The 20,148-nt window shown below is 34.3% G+C and overlaps 2 protein-coding genes across 2 annotated transcripts; both read right to left on the bottom strand.

Moving 5' to 3' along the window:
- Positions 1–53: 53 nt before the first annotated feature.
- Positions 54–14,090, bottom strand: LOC145309536 (uncharacterized). The gene is made up of 16 exons (XM_080150342.1): positions 14,000–14,090; positions 13,679–13,816; positions 13,450–13,511; positions 12,759–12,976; positions 12,407–12,467; positions 11,764–11,865; positions 11,209–11,355; positions 10,782–10,882; positions 10,320–10,510; positions 2,882–2,996; positions 2,376–2,441; positions 2,179–2,268; positions 1,742–1,797; positions 1,512–1,596; positions 1,017–1,091; positions 54–738 (listed from the first exon to the last, which is right to left on the bottom strand). Exons 1-16 carry the CDS (start codon positions 14,071–14,073, stop codon positions 658–660), a joined length of 1,662 nt encoding a protein of 553 aa, XP_080006468.1. The 5' UTR covers positions 14,074–14,090; the 3' UTR covers positions 54–657.
- On the bottom strand, positions 14,073–18,336 carry LOC145309568 (ribonuclease H2 subunit B). Its single transcript, XM_080150345.1, has 8 exons — positions 18,169–18,336; positions 17,857–17,952; positions 17,435–17,516; positions 16,676–16,747; positions 15,977–16,073; positions 15,566–15,668; positions 15,119–15,292; positions 14,073–14,660 (listed from the first exon to the last, which is right to left on the bottom strand). The coding sequence occupies exons 1-8, from the start codon at positions 18,305–18,307 to the stop codon at positions 14,527–14,529; spliced, it is 897 nt and encodes a 298-aa protein (XP_080006471.1). The 5' UTR covers positions 18,308–18,336; the 3' UTR covers positions 14,073–14,526.
- Between the last annotated feature and the right edge of the window lie 1,812 nt (positions 18,337–20,148).

Raw genomic sequence — 20,148 nt, 5'->3', positions numbered from 1 at the left:
AACATTTAGCTTTATTTTCTGAAAAAAAATCAAGAAATACAAAATTTGTCACATAAAAATAATTGGATTTATTTCAGATTTACAGTAATTTACAACATTACAACATTACAAAAAAATATACAAAAAATTACAGATGAGATCGAGAAATTGAGTTTTTAACAGTATTAATAATGGTACAAAAAGTACGGATTAGTTTATTGGCCTTCAAAATAATTTTTTTCTCGGGAACAAAATCTTGAGCTTTATAAAACTAATATATACATATATGTATATATCTTTTATAATCACAAATATCATATAATGCTAAATTAAAACCAGAAGTTTAAGATCACAATCAAACAGGCTGAAAAAAGGTAACACAACAATCCTTTGGGTTTTCTATTTACAAATTACAAATGGAGAACCGGAACAAAGTCAAACACGATTGAATTAAATCATAGATATGCATTAATACTAACGCAAGTGCACATATTGATAATGGATGGCATATGAGGAAAAAAGAGTGTGTAAATCTATTTTAAGCGTCTAAAGTCTTCTCCCTATATGCTTAATTAATCCCTATCTGAAAGAAAAAATAAGTGTCTGAAATCAAACTGAATGAATTTATGCCACTTGATGATAGCCATATAAATTGGCTAATCTTGAGTTCTTCAGGTGTCAGTCCAAGACCCAGAGGATGTTGAGACCAGAGAGACCAAGGTTTACACGTCCAATCATGCCTCCACGCTCCTCTTTCACCTACACCAATATAATGTTTATATGTATCTATACTATCGTCTATGCCCCGGACAAAACACTGTGTGGATAAGAGGCAATATGTCATTTGAATATTCACTAAAAATATCGGATGTCTATCTTCAATAGCAGCCGATAAAATCACAATTCCTACAATAGCGCTACGGACTGACTGGCGGACAGACAAAGTAAATCATAGAGTAGCTTCGTTTCTAAAAAGAGGTTGACAACCAAGAATGAACAACCAAATCAACACTTGCTCCTGTCCTGATTGTGCTAACCTGATGAAGGAAGAGAAGTAAAGTATGAATGAGATTGTTTCTTCCACCACCAACATCCAACTGCTTGTCTCCAATCTTAAACATTTTTTTTGTTAATGGCCACATGCCAAAAAAAACTACTAATAGGTATAAATATTGGGTATTGTCCCTTTCGTGACAACGCCTCTTAAAAATACGACAAAACGCCCCTCAAGAGGCGTTGTCACGAAAGGAACTATACTCTAAAGATTTTTAAAACCATTGCCTTTTTAATTGAAAATGATGGGCGCGGCGGTCCCGCCGCTGATTTGTAAATGAACGATTGGTTATGTTGGGGTAATAACTGATACATTCATTCAAAAAGGTTTAACTAAAAACTAAAGCCCAAGTAGAAGCACACAAAATAGTTGATGTATATTCCTCTCACCTCTTCATTCATTTGGCTTGTTAATGTTAAAACTAATTTGAATGACATCTAATGAAAATATTTATATTTTCTACCATCTAGAATTATACCTGGAGAACATAGTGGGGAGGTCTGTTCTTGGTTTGGACAATTCCAAGAAAGTTAGCATCAGCTTTTTCAACCTTTTCTCCAAACCTTAATATTTGATTGGTAAGTTTTTTTCTTTCTCAGTAACCTGAATTGACAAATTGTAGTATTTGTGGTACTGTCCCATGCGATTTTCATAGCAAATAACCATTTTAATAAAATTCTTACAATAATAAAATTAAGAAATTCTTACTTGAAGAAGTGAGACTGACTGAAGGGCATTGCTTCGTTGTTTGTTTGCAACCTAGTTTTTAGTTCATTCAATTACAAATTAACTTTACAAAAATCTTTCATATTGATAATGCTATTGCCTGTTTTTTTGAGTGATGGGCAATAAATATCATAATGAAATGGATATAGAATTTAAGGGAATATTATGACAGAGAAAAAATTGTCGTCAATTTAGGTTCCTAACATTGACCTCATATATTGATCAGTTCGTCCATCCAGAACTGTGGAGGGGAGGGGGGTATCGTTGTTTTAATCATTGGTTGATTTTCAATGACCATATTGAGAGTCGACACAAGGACATTGCGAGGGGGAGATGCAGTTATTTAACCCCTTCTCCTTCTAGTGTTTTACTCTAATGCCTATGGCACAAATTGAAGTTTTTGTATGAACTGTCCTAGTAGTGCTGGATGCCACGAGTCTTGAGTCCAGGTACACAGCAACAAGGTTCATCAACAACTCACTGTCTGTTATGGTCTTATCTGTCCAATTCTAAAAAAGTCACCTTTTACCAGTTTTCAAAAAGAATTTTTTTTTTAAGATTGACAAAATTGCGAAAAGTTTTGATATTTAAAAGTAATATGAATAAAACTTTCTACCTGTCCACGACATTTTCCTCCAGAATTCCAGCGGTACAGAGAAAGTGCTCCAGTTTTAGCCAACTCCTATAACATTAAAACAGTTTTATGAATGAATGTTTAATTTTATATAGACATAAAATCATTATGGATTAAGACATTCTTACTAAAAAGTAAAGAAAGATGGATTCGAACCTATTAAGAAAGTGCTATCCTATTATGAAAAAAAAAAATAATGGCTTGGTTAGAAAATAGCCTTTAGTCCTCTAATAGTTTTTACCCAGGGATCTAAAGGGAGAAAATTGACGATAAATTGATATATCCCCAATAGGCGATACACAAAATTACACCTTCTGAAGATTACAATTAATGGTTAAAACGTTTGAACACTCAAATGTATGAACCAACCAATCAAATTCACTAAAAGTCCCCAAAGTTGTTAAGCCAACAAATAAAAAAACGTTATCGTAAAACTTTGTGGACTAGTGTAATAAACAGCCTATTGTACCATTCCTTCCTGGTTTTACCTTAAGTCTTCCAACAAGATACTCCTGATCTTGAGATATTTCCAGGAAAGGTATAACAGCGGCCAGAGTAGGCAACTGGACAGCTACTTGGGGTAACAAAGACACTTTGCGCAGTCTAAATGAGTAAATATTTAAGCTTTCTATTGCAAGTCCTTAGTCCTAGGAGTTTGATTAGAATGCTTTTGACAACGTTAATCCATACACCTTCCTTAAATAATGTTATCTTATTTAAGGAATCTGATGACTAATCTTCACCCTCACAAATGCCTTCCATCACTCAGTTTTCCCCAAGTAACTCCACTACAGAACTATTACCTAACTACAGAAAACCATACCTACCTCCACTACTGAAATATGGATTCATACATTGCTAATCTACATCTTCACTCCATTACCAAGAACATGAATCCTACCCTAATTATATCAGCCCATTGTAGCCCTGGGGTGCCCTATAATTGTATATTTGTTGTTAAGCTCTCTTTAATCTAACATAAGCCCTAGCATTATCCTAGTTGTTAAGCATATATTTGATGACTCCAATGACAATAATAATAATGATAACTTTTCTACCAATGTCAATGAAAAGATAAATAAGTATGTCTTTGATGTCAATAATCTACCCCGCAGAATAGATATGGATTAAGGAGAACTTAACATGATGTTACAAACGGCATTCCGGGAGCTATCCAACGCAAGAATAAAATACTTGCAGATGTCGAGATGGCTGAGGGCTTGTGACGTAGTACTAGCTCCAGACAATCATCATTAGCAGCAGCAGCAGGAGAGGAGAAACGGATATACCTTAGAGGTGAGCCATTAGACGTGGTGGCAGCGGCTCCGGGAACTTTGGATCCACAACTTCAACTTATCTTCAAAGAAGAAAAGCTTACTCCAGCTGTTGCACATTTCTTTAAATTGTGATCAGCATGTCCAGCAGAATAAAAATCAGTAAACCAGAAAGGTTACCTAGAGAAGGAATCTCTGATACTGACCTAAACACCTGGAAAAACGAACTGTTAAATTACCTAGCCCAAGATGATGACTTTGAGTTGTTTACAGAAAATGGCATATATAAATCCTGGGAAGCATCTGAAAATAATAGAGACAGATTAACAGCTGTAACTTCACCTGATACATCAGCAGATCTTAAGAAGAGAAGGAGACAGCTTAACAATTTTCTTACCATAATAGCAGGATGCTGCTATAAGGACCAGTATATGGTTATTATTGAACAGGCTACTTGCCTTGAATGGATATGGAACGAGTTGAAAAATGTTTATCAGATTACACATGTTGGCAAAGATTTCCTAAACATAGTTGATATCAAATATGATCCGGAAACTATGAATGCTACCAGCATCTATAATGCTTATAGAGCAAAAATTCTGGAAAACCTGAAGCCTAAGAATACCATCATCAAATGGAAAAATAACATGTTACTGAAAACTAATGAATCTCTTACTCCTACTTTCGAAGATCACATCTTACTATCTGTCATTCAACTCATAGATCCCAGACTACCCAGCAAAGTCAGAGAAATCTATGGACCAAGGATGGATAACGAGAAATTCCTCATGGATTTCAAACAAGACATCCTCAGTAATGTACCAAAAATGATAGAAGATCTAGAAAATCAGGACAATCAGATAAATGCTCTAAAAATCCAGTTGCAACAAGCAAATCTTGCACCAGTTAGGTTCAACAACAGAAGATCAAGACCTGATAGGAAAAACTTCAACAATTCCAGGGGTGATAAATTCTGCCGACTATGTCACTTGGCCCAAAAGCCAAGGTCAATCATTACAAGCCATGAGATTGGTGATTTAACTTGCCCTTCACTGTCTGCTAGAGACAAAACAGCATTGCAGCAAAAATGTGGTATGGTTGCTGCTATGGCTTCTACTACAGATGATGACTTAGCTATACTAGCTAAAGCTCATGGATATGATGACCAAGACATCTCTGAAGAAGAGACTGCTGCTGAATATCAACAGGTAGAATCAACTTCTCTTGTTAATTTCATAAGCCCAGTCCCTTCCCAAATTCTAACCCTTTTTCAAAATGACAAAATTGTGCATGTAGATATAGACTCTGGATGTTGGGTGTCATGTGTAAAGGCTGAATTTGTAAAATCAATGTCATGGAAAATTCAACCTAACTCTCAGTTAGCCAAACTAGCTGATGACAAAACAATTCTTAAATCTATTGGTGAAGTTGATGAAATACTTACAAGAAATAACTGGAAAGTTCATTTCAAAGCTCTTGTCCTTACTGAACTGCACACTAATGTGATAGGTGGAAACAACTTTCTTAAAGACAACCAGATTGAGCAAAGTATACACAACAAGACTATTACTGTACATGGTAAATATGTTGTCCCTGAAACAAATAGGCATGTACAACTTCCCACACAGTTGAATCAGATGATCATTAAAACTAATCTACCTAAAGCATTGCTTCCCCAGCAATCTGTTATGGTTAAAGTTCCAGTAAATGATCATGAAATAGTACTTGTTGAACCAAGAATTGAGAACAGCAATAAACTTTTCCCTCAACCACAACTCTGCACAGTTACTAATGGAGAAATTGAGATTACTAACAATACTGAAGAACCAGCGATTTTAAAGTCAAAAAATCATCACATTCAGCTTAGAATTACTGAGAAAATACCTACAAATGATAAACTTAATGATGACTACAAATACAACAAACACAAGTACAAATGCAACAAAATCAGTATGGAGGAAATAAATATTAACTATGACAAGTTAGACCATAAACAAAAAACGAAGATTGATCAAGCAATACAGAAGCATCATAGAATATTTGACAAGGATCTAACTGAAGGCTACAATCACTTTTCTGGAGACCACTACTGTTACCTTAATTGGGCAAATGATCAGAGACCTTTGTCTAAAAAAGTAATATGTCCTAATTATAACAGTCAGCTTAATAACCTTCTTCAAGAGGTTTGTGATGACCTCACTGACCAAGGTGTTCTGGCAATTCCACAGAATGATAGAGTAATTGTTCAGCATGTAAGTCCTTGTTTTCTCAGGAAAAAGCAAAGAGCCAAGGATAAGCCAAATAATGAATTAGTAAAGGAAGATGTAAGGCTTGTTGTTAATACTGTTGGACTCAGTCAATATCTGAAAAACATACCAACTAAAATTACTAAACCACAAGAAGTCTATTCATCATTATCCAAGTGGAATTATATAATAAAAACCGACCTATATCAAGGTTTTTTCCAAAACAAGCTACACTCATCTGCTTACCAATGGTGTGCCATTCAGACACCTTTTGGAGGAATGCGATACTTTAAACGAAGCATTCAAGGTTTGGTAGGACAAACTGAAGAGCAGGATGAGCTTTTGGCAAGAATCCTTCATCAAGAACTGAAAGATGGAATCTGTGTAAAGATAGCTGATGATATCTTTGCTGGTGGCAAAACAATTGATGAGGCTATTGATAATTGGATCAGAATTATGCAAGTTCTTGACAACAATAACCTTAAAATATCACCAGCTAAAACTGTCTTGTTTCCTAAACAAGTGGATGTTCTATCCTGGGTTTGGAAAGAAGGTGGATATTTATCACCCTCTCCACACAGAAAGTTGGCTCTACAAAAAGTTGAACATGAGACCATCAAAACTGTAAAAGATCTTAGATCTTACCTAGGACTTTACAAGACTTTTATAGATTGCACTCCAAATTTAACTAATTATCTGGACTGCTTTGATCAACTGGTTGGATCAAAACAAAGCAATGATGACATTACATGGACTCCTGACCTCATACAGGCCTTTAACAGAGCAAAAGAGCATATGAAGAACATGACAGATCTTTACTTGCCCCGACCTGATGATGAGCTTATTATTACATGTGATGGTGCTAGGACTCCTCCAGCTGTTGGAATGATTCTTCAAGCTAAATGCACCGATGGTAAAATTAGAATTGTTAAATACTTTTCTGTTAAACTGAAACCTCACATGATCAAATGGAATCCCTGTGAGATCGAAGCATGTGCACTTGGAACAGCAATTGAATCATTTTATGATTACATCAAGCAATCAAATAATCCTGTAATCATATGCCCAGACAGCAAAGCCGTAGTTGACGCAGCTAAAAAGTTAGCTAAGGGTCTTTTCAGCTTATCTCCTAAAATTCAGACCTTTCTTAACAATCTAAGCAAAATTAGATATGATATTCAGCATATTTCTGGGAAATCTGGTCACAATGCAGCAAGTGATTACCAGTCCAGAACAGCTTCAGAATGCAAATCAGACATTTGTCAGATCTGCAATTATGTTCAAGATACATCTGACACCATAATAGATGTCAAACTTAACTCTGTAAGTAGCTTGAATAACACTTTTGGTATGCCATTTCTCAACAAAGAAGTATGGAAAGATCTGCAAAACAAAGATCATGCTTGTAGACAAGCTAAAGTATGTTTAAGCACTGGCCAACAACCTACCAAGAAATCAGGCAACACCAACAATGATATTAGAAGATATGTCACAAAAGCAAACATTTCAAAAGAAGGATTGCTAGTTGTTAATGATACAATACCAATGTCAACAACAAAACAAGAAAAGATTGTCATACCCAGCAACTTTGTAGAGGCTATCATAACCCAATTGCATGTTAAATATCAACATCCTGCAAAATCTCAACTTGTACACCTCTTTAACAGATATTTTTTTGCTACTGGCTCCAATAGAATCATAGATAATACATATGATAAATGCCAAATATGCCAAGCAAATAAAAAGTTACCATCAGTTTTAACTACCTTTTCAAGTTCAACTATTGCCCAACACCCTGGAACACATTTTGGCATAGACATAATGAGAAGATCCAAGCAAAAAATTATGGTTGCTAGGGATCAATTTTCCTCATACATTACTGCCTTTTTCATATCTGATGAAACCAAGAATACTCTCAGAGATGCCATTATACTCTCAATTGATCCTGTCAGAAGTAAAGGACCAGTGACAGTAAGAACTGACAATGCTGCTGCATTCAAATCACTGTCCAAAGGTGATGATTCTCTCAACAAACTTGGCATAACTTTAGAATTATCTGACCCATCAAACAAGAATGGAAATGCATGTGTTGACAGAGCCATAAGTGAGATCATTGATGAAATCAAGAAAATAGTTCCACCTGAACAAGCTTTAGACCAATGTTCTCTTTCACAAGCAATTTTACAAGTTAACACTAAACTCAGAAGGAATGGAAAGTTATCTGCATCTGAAATCCTGTTCTCAAGAGACCAATTAAGCAACCAAAATTTGTCTATCAAAGATGAACATCTTCAAGAGCAACAAAAAAAAGCTAGACAAGATGCAAATAACAGAAATAATTCTAAAACTAAACCAGATAATGTTCAAATCCAGCAAGGTGATTTTGTACAACTAAAGGAAAATCCAAAAAAACACCACAGCAGAGACACATACCTAGTAGTTGATATAAATAATGACCAAATAAGCACCAAAAGAATACTTAATGTTCATAATGATAAAAGAGCAATGTTAAGAAATAGAAATTATGATTTCAAATTGGAAAAGATACAGAAATTACAAAAGTCTACACTATCATTCAGTCCTTTTCAATCTAATAAAACCTCTAAACAGTCAGCATTAGATTGGAATCCAATTAAACACAATTCATCAACAGACAATGAATCATCTGAAGAGAATGATAGTCATGTTTCTACTGAAATTAATGATGATACTGAAAATAATGATCCTACTGAAAACATTGATACAGCTGAAATAAATGATAATGAAATGGATGAAAACATTGAAGATCATGACTTAACTTTACAGAACAATTCATCATCCAATGAAATGTCAAACAGTGATGAAATACCAGTAAATGATGATATCTCAAACAATGATCTTATAACTGATCAAGGAATTGATACTACTGAAGATAATTATACCACTGATGATGATTGGCAAGATGCCAATGATGGAGATGATGAATTTGATGAAAGAATATCTGAAGAAGGACATTTACAGGGAGCTATTCCTAAGTCTTCAATAGGAAAGATGAAAAATGAAATATGGTCAACTAAAGATAGTTACAGTCTAAGAATAACACCATACAGAAAACAAAAAATACAACAAAAAATTACTGATAATGAAACACTCAGAAATTTAACTGTAACAGATTCTAATGTACCACTGTCTACTGAAACAACAAGGACCAGAATAATCTCTTCTGATAATAATAGCATTGTTGAACCTTCTATTGAATGGGATAATTATGAACATTCTCCAACATATTTTGAAGATACTGTATTTCATGAAGACTGTAGTGAACCTTGGAAAAATTATCCAGAAACTGTAGAACATGGTCGTGTCTATGATTTTTCCAACCTCCCACCTCTAAAACTATATCCTGAAAGAGTTGAACCTGGCAAAGTATATAACTTATCAGAATATCCGCCTTACCCAATAAATCTTGACAGTGATTTCCTGCCTGCTGATAATGAATCAGAAGCTGCTGAAAAACCTAAGAAGAAAAAGAATGTACTGAAGAAAATTCAGAAAAAGTTCTTCTAACACTAGGAAATGCACAATTTGTCAAAATATATATATAGTACAATTAAAGGGCTAGGGCATCCTATCAAGGGGGGCTTTACAATAAAAAAAGGGGCACGTTAATCCATACACCTTCCTTAAATAATGTTATCTTATTTAAGGAATCTGATGACTAATCTTCACCCTCACAAATGCCTTCCATCACTCAGTTTTCCCCAAGTAACTCCACTACAGAACTATTACCTAACTACAGAAAACCATACCTACCTCCACTACTGAAATATGGATTCATACATTGCTAATCTACATCTTCACTCCATTACCAAGAACATGAATCCTACCCTAATTATATCAGCCCATTGTAGCCCTGGGGTGCCCTATAATTGTATATTTGTTGTTAAGCTCTCTTTAATCTAACATAAGCCCTAGCATTATCCTAGTTGTTAAGCATATATTTGATGACTCCAATGACAATAATAATAATGATAACTTTTCTACCAATGTCAATGAAAAGATAAATAAGTATGTCTTTGATGTCAATAATCTACCCCGCAGAATAGATATGGATTAAGGAGAACTTAACATGATGTTACAAACGGCATTCCGGGAGCTATCCAACGCAAGAATAAAATACTTGCAGATGTCGAGATGGCTGAGGGCTTGTGACGTAGTACTAGCTCCAGACAATCATCATTAGCAGCAGCAGCAGGAGAGGAGAAACGGATATACCTTAGAGGTGAGCCATTAGACGCAATATATCTTCTAATGGACTAACTAAGACCAATAAACCTTATATTTTTAATGGAATTTTATAGCTTACTACTTTTTCATTTTTCTTAATTTAAATAACAGATTTTATCATGTTAACAATAGTTTTTTACCTATCAAGAGGCGATTCTCCAATTTTACAGTCAGAAACACCATGTTTTGGCATGTAGGAATTGATGGTCTCAATTTCAGAAACCAGGGGCTTCAATATGGTTTGTGTAATCCAGATGCGCAGGTTTTCATTCCAGGCAACTAACTGCATAGGATCCACACCCAACCGTTGTGAAAGAATCTCTGATTTAGCCTAAATGATCATGAGAAAAATAAGTCAAATGGTATATTTGAGAATTTAAGTTAGTTTTACAAATTTTTAAGAAAATGATAAAACGACAATTATCGTTTCAAACCCCTTTACATGAATCTAATTCTATATTATAAAATACAAGCGACTGTGCCCCTAGCATCTAGGAGATCTGTATCCGTAAGGGTAGGAGAACAGAAAGGAGCCTTAAGCCATACTTAAATAAATCTAAAGTAAGATAGCTTAAAATTATCACCGGAACTTTCATACTAACCTTGTCTGCGGGGGAGTCCGTTGTGTTGCTGGCATTTTTGCTAGGAGGTGTGGACAGTTGATACACGTTCCTACGCAGTTGCGAGGGGTCTGGTTTACTACCTAGCAATAACAAAAATAAAATCTTATTCTTACCAATAGTACAGTTTAAAATTATGTTAAAATTACAAACAATAGGTCATTTAGTTTTCAAAATTAACATTTTGTCTTCTCTTAATATCAAGAGACTACAGGGATAAATGATGTTACACAAAATTACCCTTTATATAGATTACAAGAAGCGGTTGAAATTTTTGGACATAAGACTTAATGAACTAAACAATCAAAATACAATAAAAATTTCCGAATTGTTAAGCCAATAAATAGGAAAACGTTATTATAAAACTTTAGTGACTAGTGTAATAAACAGCCCTGCTTATTAGCCCTACCTCCTCGCCAATACAACATAGACTGGCTGGAAACACTGCCCGAGTCATCCAGACGGTCAGGACTGGCCAGGTAGCTGGACTCCCATGCAGAATAGTCAGACAAGTATTCAGACAATTGCAGTTCGTCAGTTATAGGAGAATCATATCCTGAAAATAAAAAAACGAAGGATTAAAACCAGGGATAAGACTGTAGGTAAATAAGACTGAAAATAAAAAACGAAGGATTAAAACCAGGGATATGACTGTAAATAATTTTCAAAAAACTAAGATTTATAAAAATTTCTCCTTTGGTAGATCAAATTATTGGAGGCAGAGTTTGGTAAATGATGATGCTTTATCATAGACGTCCAATGGTTGGAGGGAAGGGGATGTTTGCCCCCCTCAAACCCCTCAATTTAACTCCTTTAAAATAAAAATAAATAAATACATCAGATTTCCCCCTCCCCCCCCAAAAAAAAGCTTGTACGTCCCAGTGCTGTAGGTACTTGGAATGATGAAAAACTACTATAACATAAAAATATATCAAAAAATGTAAAACAAAGAATATTGATTCACCTGCAAAATGGTCCCTTCTAAGGTTGGTGGAAGTATTTAGAGGAGAGCCTCCAGATCCAGGTGTGCCAGGTTTACCAGAGCCAGGGGTCCCACCAATTCCAACTAAATAATAAAGAATTAAAACAAATCTTTAAAAATAAAATTCTGTGGTATAATTACAGAGTTTTAACGCTAAAAATGGCATAACGTTTAATAAAGCTTTTGAAAGACAAATTCAAATTCAACATGATTCGTTTAAATGTTGAAATAAACCGAATTTGTCATATGATTTATGAAAAATATAGCAATATCATTAAAGAAGTCATAAGAGTTATAATATCTTAATGTTGATATTTTTATAATAATAAATCACTTATTGAGAGATAGGAAAATGTATCATTAAACTAGTCATACTTTCTAGATTAACTCACATTTATTGATAATTAGCCAATTTGGATAATGTAATGGAAACGAAGTAGCGAGTTTCGTCGTATTTTAACAGTAGTTTTTGATAAGGTTATTTAAAGTTAGCTTAGGTAAATGTTAATGATTGCCCCGCAGTGTTAGTTACAGCCCCCGCAGGCGCTAGAAATAGGAGAAAAGATACTCTGAAAATACGAAGAAACCTGAAACTTTTCATGATCCGTCAATTTTAGTGTCATACCTGAACCTGGTGTACTTGAAGACATCCAACTATTGCATGACGTGTTTACTGGGGTTACACTCTAGAGTAAAGAATAGTTATTCATCGCATAGTATTATTGACAGATTTCTGCGGATATAAAACGATGCTAGACATAGTTTTTTCGTATGGATACGGTTTCGGTTTCGAATGAATACGACAAGTTTTTTTTTAAAAAATCGTTGTCAAATAACCAGTGTCACTGGCCATATTGTTGATATAACATTAGTATCTTAGTTTGTTTGTAAATTAAATCAAAGACAGTAAAATTCTAAAAAGCAAAAATAAACCCAGTTTCTCTATTTATGTATTTTGTCCTTGTTCTCTGTCTTACCTGTGCAGGAGATGGAGGTTGTCCACTGTGGCCAGTGCCAGCAGGTGGCTGGATCAAACTTCCAGGCAGGGGGCTGAACGGATTAGGATACTTTTCCTCTTTGACAGGGCTCTTGGTAAACCCTGGAGTGTCGGGGTGAAGACGTAGCAACCGGTATTGATACTCGGATAATGGAAGAGGAGAGGTGTATAGAGGGGATACCATTCTCCAACACATACCTGCAAATTAAACATCGTGTTCTAATCCTTGCGAGATGAACAATTACACATTACAATAGTTTTATTTATGACTAGCGGCTATGCCTCTAGAGAACTCTAGGGAAGGGGTAGAAATGATGTTAACCCCACATCCCACTTCAGAAAGAAACATAAAAAAAAAATTTGGGGGGGGGAGTGTAAGTTTTTATCTTGGTAGAGTGATGGTACCCAAGCTGGCCCAAGAAAAGCTACACTGTTAAGGGGAACCATATCGATTCAGCGACTATAATATACAAACAGACACAAAGACATCATGTTACTCTGGTAAATATATTATTAAAAGCTGACAAAAAAGAAACGGATTAAAAAAACTTCAATAATAACTAAATCCGTGGATTTTATCTGTCGGATTTTCCTATTCAACCCGTTAATTTTATTCTAATAAGTCTATTAAGAATTAAAAGAAGCATATGATATAAAAATAAAATTTATACCTATAAGATGAGTCAAGGAGAAGGCAAAAATAATCATCTCTGCCATATACAGGATTAAGCCTGTAATTTATTTGCCATGATATTTCTTTATTAATTAATCTCATAAAAATTTGAGAAAACTCGAGGCTAGGAGCGAAGCCAATGTGTTTTAATAAAACAATATACCTATAGATTTTTGAAAATAAAACATTAGTATAAATAGAAAATCTGAAAATATCTTGGCATTCCTAAGGTGTAAATAGGTTTTGGAAGAAGCAACTTCATCAAGAATCCATAGTTGGCGTCCAACAAAGCAGCCGTGCAAACCAGGAGGAGTACAGCTGCTCTCTGACCCATAGCCTGGCCAGCTGTGAATATCTGGCGCCTGATTATATATTGCAATACTTGTAATGGAAAAGTTCACTCTTACAAAAGAAGGGATGGGGATGCTACTGGATGAACAAACTGATCAAATGAGATCCATATTAATAAGCTAAATTGACGACAAATTTTCCCCTATCAATATATCCACGCATTTCTTATATCCATTACAGTAGGGCAAATTTTCCTGCGCAGTGCCTCATCCAGAATGGGGGAGGACTGTGGCATGTGGGGCAGGTGGGGGGTCCGCGGAGATATGGACATCTGAAAATATTAAGGGTAAATGGGATAGGGCATAAAAAAAATATTCATAAATTATAAAATTAATTTTATCATAATCAAAATTAGATTAATACTAAATACTAGGTGGAAAAAAGGTTCCTAAATTAAGATATTATGCCCCATCCCCTTAACTTTTGAATTACTTTTTGGTATAAAATAAAAAAAATGTTTTTATTTGTTAAACAAAATAATAAAAATCTAGGACTTAAAAATCTTTGAAAATAAGTTACATATCATTAATGAGTAAAGAATCACAGTATTTAAGCGTAATAAGTCAAATATCAATGGTAATTGGAATTTTAAACAGAATTGAATAGATATACAAATGTTTATGAAATAATAATTTGTTTTAATTTAATAATTATACTCATATATTTTGTTTTCATTTTTTTATTAAAATATAATATTTCAGGGTGTAGGTATATTATAGATCTATTATTTCTTTTTAAAGAAGGACATAATGCTTTTAGTTCCCTCTGCTGATTTGGCCAGCGCTTTCTGCTTCGCATTCAGTTCAGCTTCCTTGTTCTTATCTTTCTTTCCGTTCTTTGTATAGTCTTCAGTTGGTCCTGACAAAAATATTAAGTTTTTATAACGAAGTTATTCTATAACAATTGATTATTAATAGGATGTTAATCAGATTTTCTTAAAGCAATATTCGCAGCTGGCTAAATAACGATATCTCCATCGAACCCCTTTACCTCATCCCCTCCTACTGGATGAACGAGCTGACCAATAAATGAGTTCAATATTAACATGCTAAATTGACGGCAAATTTTCTTCTGTCAATATCAATGGGGAGCCAGGGGTCCTGATTCTAATGATTCTTAAAATATTTTCCATTGTGGCTTCGAAACGTATTGATATCTACTGGATTAAAACCGGTTCAAAGTAATACTGAAAAATTATGTATCGTATCATAATATAGCTAGTTTTCTACGAATAATAAAATAAATCATAAAATTATTACCCGTTTTGTTATCCCCGATTAAACTTAAATGTTTTTAATATCCGCAGAAAATTTTACCTTCATGCTTGATTTTCTTATTAGGAGGCTCATTACCACCTGGCCTACCCTCAGACTGTCGTTTGGCCGCAGGTTTCTCCGGCTCTGGTAGGTTCAACTTGGCGGCCAATGAGTCGGCCAGTTCCTGGGGCAGATATTCGCTGACGATACCCAATGCATATCTTGTATACTCAACTAAAATATATATTTGTGATAAAATCTTTACTAAAAATATAATTTCATTATATACCTCTAGATGAAATAACTTGCGGCTACGCCCCTAGAGGCCTCTAGTGGCTTTTTCTTTTAGGAGGGTGGTGGTACCTTCCCCAAAATAGTTATAAAAATTCCCCGGACCTATGAGAAGCTACACTGTAAAGGAGAATCAGTGGATCTAGAGATAAATCTGTACACTCAGACACACACACAAAGATCCTGTTACTATATTTGATGTTATTTTTGTTTTACCTGAGGATGCCTTGACATTGGCTTGGTATATCAGAGAAGTAGCCCCACCACTAAGGTCAATCTTCTGTGCATCTAACACACTTTTCACTTTCTCCACTCGTTCCTGATAATATATCAAGCTATAACGGTCAGCTAGATTTCAACTAGCAGTGAGAAACTACCATTTCTAATCACAACTGTTTGGCAAGGAAAAAGGATGAGCTATCGCCTCATTCTTTATTTCCATGGACAAAAAAATTCATTAATTTAAATAGAATTAAAATTTTATAAATATTTCAAAAATCTTACAATTAAGACCCTAGGGGAAAGAAAAATCCATTTTAAATACCCAGAGTTTTTAAGCCAACAAATGGGAGGCCGAATTTATTTGACAACCTCCCTTTTTAAATTTCATCTTATGTCAAATCTTACTTGTAGCCAGTTCAAGCATTTATCTTGGTCATACTTCCAGACATTTAGCTCTGGATCCCCCAGCTGTTTGGCAACATGTGCCAGTCCATCACTCAAACTAAAAATATACATGTTTTATGTAATGGCAGCAAAAGGGGGATATACCCCCCCCCCCCCCGTCCCCCTTGAAAAAATCAAGATGAGTGTCAATTTTTAAAAGTCACACACTCCTTAAATAATAAGAAGTGTGTGAAAACAAATCGTGGGTCAATTTACCAATCATATATCACCCCTTCACCCTGGCAATAAGTCTGTATCAAATTCCCCTCACCAAGTTCTTTTAAGAGTGTCAACATTTTTTTAGTGCTCCTTCTAACAAAACCCTGTCCACACCACTGATTGTCGATTAAATAGTAGTCTATGGTAATTCTTTTATTACAGAGTGAGAAAAAGGTTAGGTAAGCTTAAGTTAAATTTCATAAAGGGAACGGACAATTAAAGTTCAGAGTTTCCATCAAAGTTCAATTAAGACTTGGAATATTTTATTGACTATGAGGTGTCCTATTTTTTTATAAACATCAAGAACTTGTAATCTTCACTACACAAACTTACCCCTTCTGTGCACTACAATTAGTGGTTAAGCCAACGAAAAAGTAAGCGTTATTATAAAGGGATTAGGGGAATAATCAGCCCAATGTCAAAAACCAGTAATCTTACTACCTGGCAATTTCATAAAGATTTGGATATTCAGAGTCCTCCAACAGATTTTCTAAAGGAACATTTCTTTCAGCCCTTAATAAAAGAGTTAAATGAAATAAATATTTGTCCTAACCATTTTATCAAATATAAACAATGAACGAAGGTCAATAAGTTTAAAATATGACATTACTACAAAAGATATAATTGAACCAGGCTTAATCCAAAGACCTAGTCTTACAATAAGCCTAACCTAAGAACAAATCTGACAAGGGCATAAGATCTAATCCTAGGCTTTATCTTTGGACTGAGAGGATAGGTTATTAGGGATAAAATCACTCTTATAAGATGAATTTTCCCAAGTTTTAAGATTTTTTGGATAGGCCTCCAGGTGGTCTCTGTACAGGTAAAAATAAAATAAATTTTTTTTTTGAAGAGTTAGAGGTCAACTTACAAAAGAAAATATGCATCTTTTTGAATGTTCTTAACATATTTGAAGAAAATACATGCATATTTTGTTTCATAAGCTGACCTCTAACTCTCAAAAATTTTTTTTTCATTTTTACCTGTGCAGAGACCACCTGGAGGCCTATCTAAAAAATCTTAAAACTTGGTAAAATTCATCATATAAGAATGATTTTATCCCTAATAACCTATCCTCTCAGTCCAAAGATAAACCCAATATACCAGGTTTACGCAAATTTGTCAGAACTCCACCCCCCCCCCCTTGATTCTATTGTAGCAAAGCCGGTTATTTGTAAAAGTTGTTCGAATACCACTTACTTGATAAGATAAGGAAGTATGATGAAAACAGGATTGACTGGTGTGGACACAATTACAGAACCATCCTCCAAAACTAAATCTCCTATATAAATAAATGCAGAGATAAACACTTTGGTAGATAAAATGGTGGGGTATTTACTTTTCAAGTAGGATTAATATTCGCTGGATGATAACCGGTTCTCAGCTATACTGAAAAATCATGTATAGAATTATAAAACATTTTCCACGAAAATGAAAATAAAAACAACAAAATTAATACCCGTTTTATTCTTTTATTCTTTAAATTTTATAATCGCTGAGAGCTGTATATAACATGATGCGATCAATAAGTAATCCAGCGAGGTAGGAGAGCTATTGGGATCGGTAATTTTGAAGTTTTGGTCCTCGCCTTCTCTGAATTTCCTATTTTCTTTTTAACTTACCAATAAACCAAGATCTATTTGGCTCACCAAAGCACATCAACTCGTACATCTTCTTGGTTTCTGAATTAACCAAAAACAAAGCAGGACTTCCTTTTCAATGGATATATTATTTCTTGGATGTTACATAAGATTTTCATGTTCTCTAATAAAGTGAAACTCGCATCAGGCTAAAATAATGATACCCCCCATCACCTCACCTCCAACTAGATGATCGAACTAACTAAAAAATTAGTTAAATATTAGCAACCCAAATTGACGATATTTTTTCCCCTGTAATCATATCCACGTATATTATATATCCATTCCCTTTTCTTGGCAGCTTAATAATTCTAACTGTACTCTTTGCATCCTCCTCCTTCATGGATGTACTCTTTGCATCCACAGATTTAAGAGCATCTTCAGGCAAGAAAATGACTCGTTGCCCTGTATTAGCCTCTAAAAGACCTGGCATTTTTTCCTGAAATATTATCAAAATTCAAATGTCAAAATGCGTTATGAATTACAAAAATACATTACATAATTATAATTTTTAAATCCGAAGAAATCAAAATTCTTTGTTTAAATATCAAACCTTTATAAGCGTATTGAATGCCCATTAAAATATTTGAGCGTTATTTAATTACTATACGCTAGACTTAGAACACAGTATATTACATAGGCACTTATTTTTTTTCTTTGAACATAGTTATAAATTCAATTTTCAAATAATTTCAAATTAAAATGCATACTATTGGGATTTCAATTTTTGTAAGGGGGGGGGGGAAGTTTTGCCACTTTCGCGTAATCCGTGATTATTAGGCTAGGTATTGATGTGAGACTATAGGTTATTTGGGATAAAAGTTTACTTTTGGGTAGTACTTCACGTATATTTATATTTAATCATTTTTTGGATAGGTCTCCAGGTTCAGGTGCTGCAGGCTGGAAGGTGGTTTCTGGACAGGTAAAAAAAAATTAAAATTTTTGTTTGAAGAGTTAGAGATCAAATTATTAAACAAAATATGCATCTTTAAGGATATTATTGACATATAAGAAGAAAAAATTAAAATCGGCCTCCAGGTTCAGGTGCTGCAGGCCTCCAGGTCAACTCTGGAGAGGTAAAAATAAAATTTTTTATTTGATGAGTTAGAGGTCAACTTATTAAACAGAATATGCATCTTTTTTTATATTATTGACATTTTTGAAGAAAAAATGAAAATCGGCCTCCAGGTTCAAGTGCTGCAGGCCTCCAGGTCCACTCTGGACAGGTAAAAAAACAAGTTTTTTATTTGAAGAATTAGAGGTCAACTTATAAAACAGAATATGCATATTTTTTGATATTATTGACATATTTGAAGAAAAAATTAAAATCGGCCTCCAGGTTTAGGTGCTGCAGGCCTCCAGGTCCACTCTGGACAGGTAAAAAAAACAAGTTTTTTATTTGAAGAGTTAGAGGTCAACTTATAAAACAGAATATGCATATTTTTTGATATTATTGACATATTTGAAGAAAACATTAAAATCGGCCTCCAGGTTAAGGTGCTGCTGGCCTCCAGGTCCACTCTGGACAGGTAAAAAAATCAATTTTTTTATTTGAAGAGTTAGAGGTCAACTTATAAAACAGAATATGCATCTTTTTTTGTATTATTGACATTTTTGAAGAAAAAATTTAAATCAGCCCCCAGGTTCAGGTGCTGCAGGCCTCCAGGTCCACTCTGGACATGTAAAAAATTAAAATTTTTATTTAAAGAGTTAGAGGATTACTTAAAAAACAGAATATGCATCTTTTTTGACGTTATTGACATATTTGAAGAAAAAAATTTAAATCTGTCTCCAGGTTCAGGTGCTGCAGACCTCCAGGTCTACTCTGGACAAGTAAAAAAAACAAGTTTTTTTTATTTGAAGAGTTAGAGGTCAACTTATAAAACAGAATATGCATATTTTTTTATATTATTGACATACTTGATGAAAAAATTAAAATCGGCCTAAAGGTTCAGGTGCTGTAGGCCTCTAGGTCCACTCTGGAAAGGTAAAAAATAAAAATAAATTATTTGAAGAGTTAGAGGTCAACTTATAAAACAGAATATGCTTTTTTTTTTATATTATTGACATATTTGAAGAAAAAATTAAAATCGGACTCCATGTTCAGATCCTGCAGGTCTCCAGGTCAACTCTTGACAGGTATAAATTAAGTCTTTTTATCTGGAAAGTTACAGGTCAACTTATAAAACAATATATGCATTGTTTTGGATATAATAAATATACTTGAAGATAAAATTAAAATCGGCCTTAAAGTTTAGGTGCTGCAGGCTTTCA

This window comes from Acartia tonsa, chromosome 2 (assembly GCF_053477335.1).
Source record: "Acartia tonsa isolate MP-2025a chromosome 2, ASM5347733v1, whole genome shotgun sequence".
Lineage (NCBI taxonomy): Eukaryota > Metazoa > Arthropoda > Copepoda > Calanoida > Acartiidae > Acartia > Acartia tonsa.
The sequence above is the reverse complement of the archived record's forward strand: the minus strand, read 5'-3'. Positions and strand labels throughout refer to the sequence as shown.

What these genes read in the sequence shown, in the direction of transcription:
- LOC145309536 (XM_080150342.1), bottom strand. Translation starts at nt 14,073, where the DNA reads ATGTCCATATCTCCGCGGACCCCCCACCTGCCCCACATGCCACAGTCC. An exon ending in AACCTCCATCTCCTGCACAG is followed by an intron (nt 12,468 to 12,758) that starts GTAAGACAGAGA and finishes TCTTTACTCTAG; the next exon opens with AGTGTAACCCCAGTAAACAC. An exon ending in AGTCAGTCTCACTTCTTCAA is followed by an intron (nt 1,597 to 1,741) that starts GTAAGAATTTCT and finishes TCAAATATTAAG; the next exon opens with GTTTGGAGAAAAGGTTGAAA.
- LOC145309568 (XM_080150345.1), bottom strand. Translation starts at nt 18,307, where the DNA reads ATGCCAGGTCTTTTAGAGGCTAATACAGGGCAACGAGTCATTTTCTTG. An exon ending in AATCTTTATGAAATTGCCAG is followed by an intron (nt 16,074 to 16,675) that starts GTAGTAAGATTA and finishes GTATATTTTTAG; the next exon opens with TTTGAGTGATGGACTGGCAC. An exon ending in CAATGTCAAGGCATCCTCAG is followed by an intron (nt 15,293 to 15,565) that starts GTAAAACAAAAA and finishes TATATATTTTAG; the next exon opens with TTGAGTATACAAGATATGCA.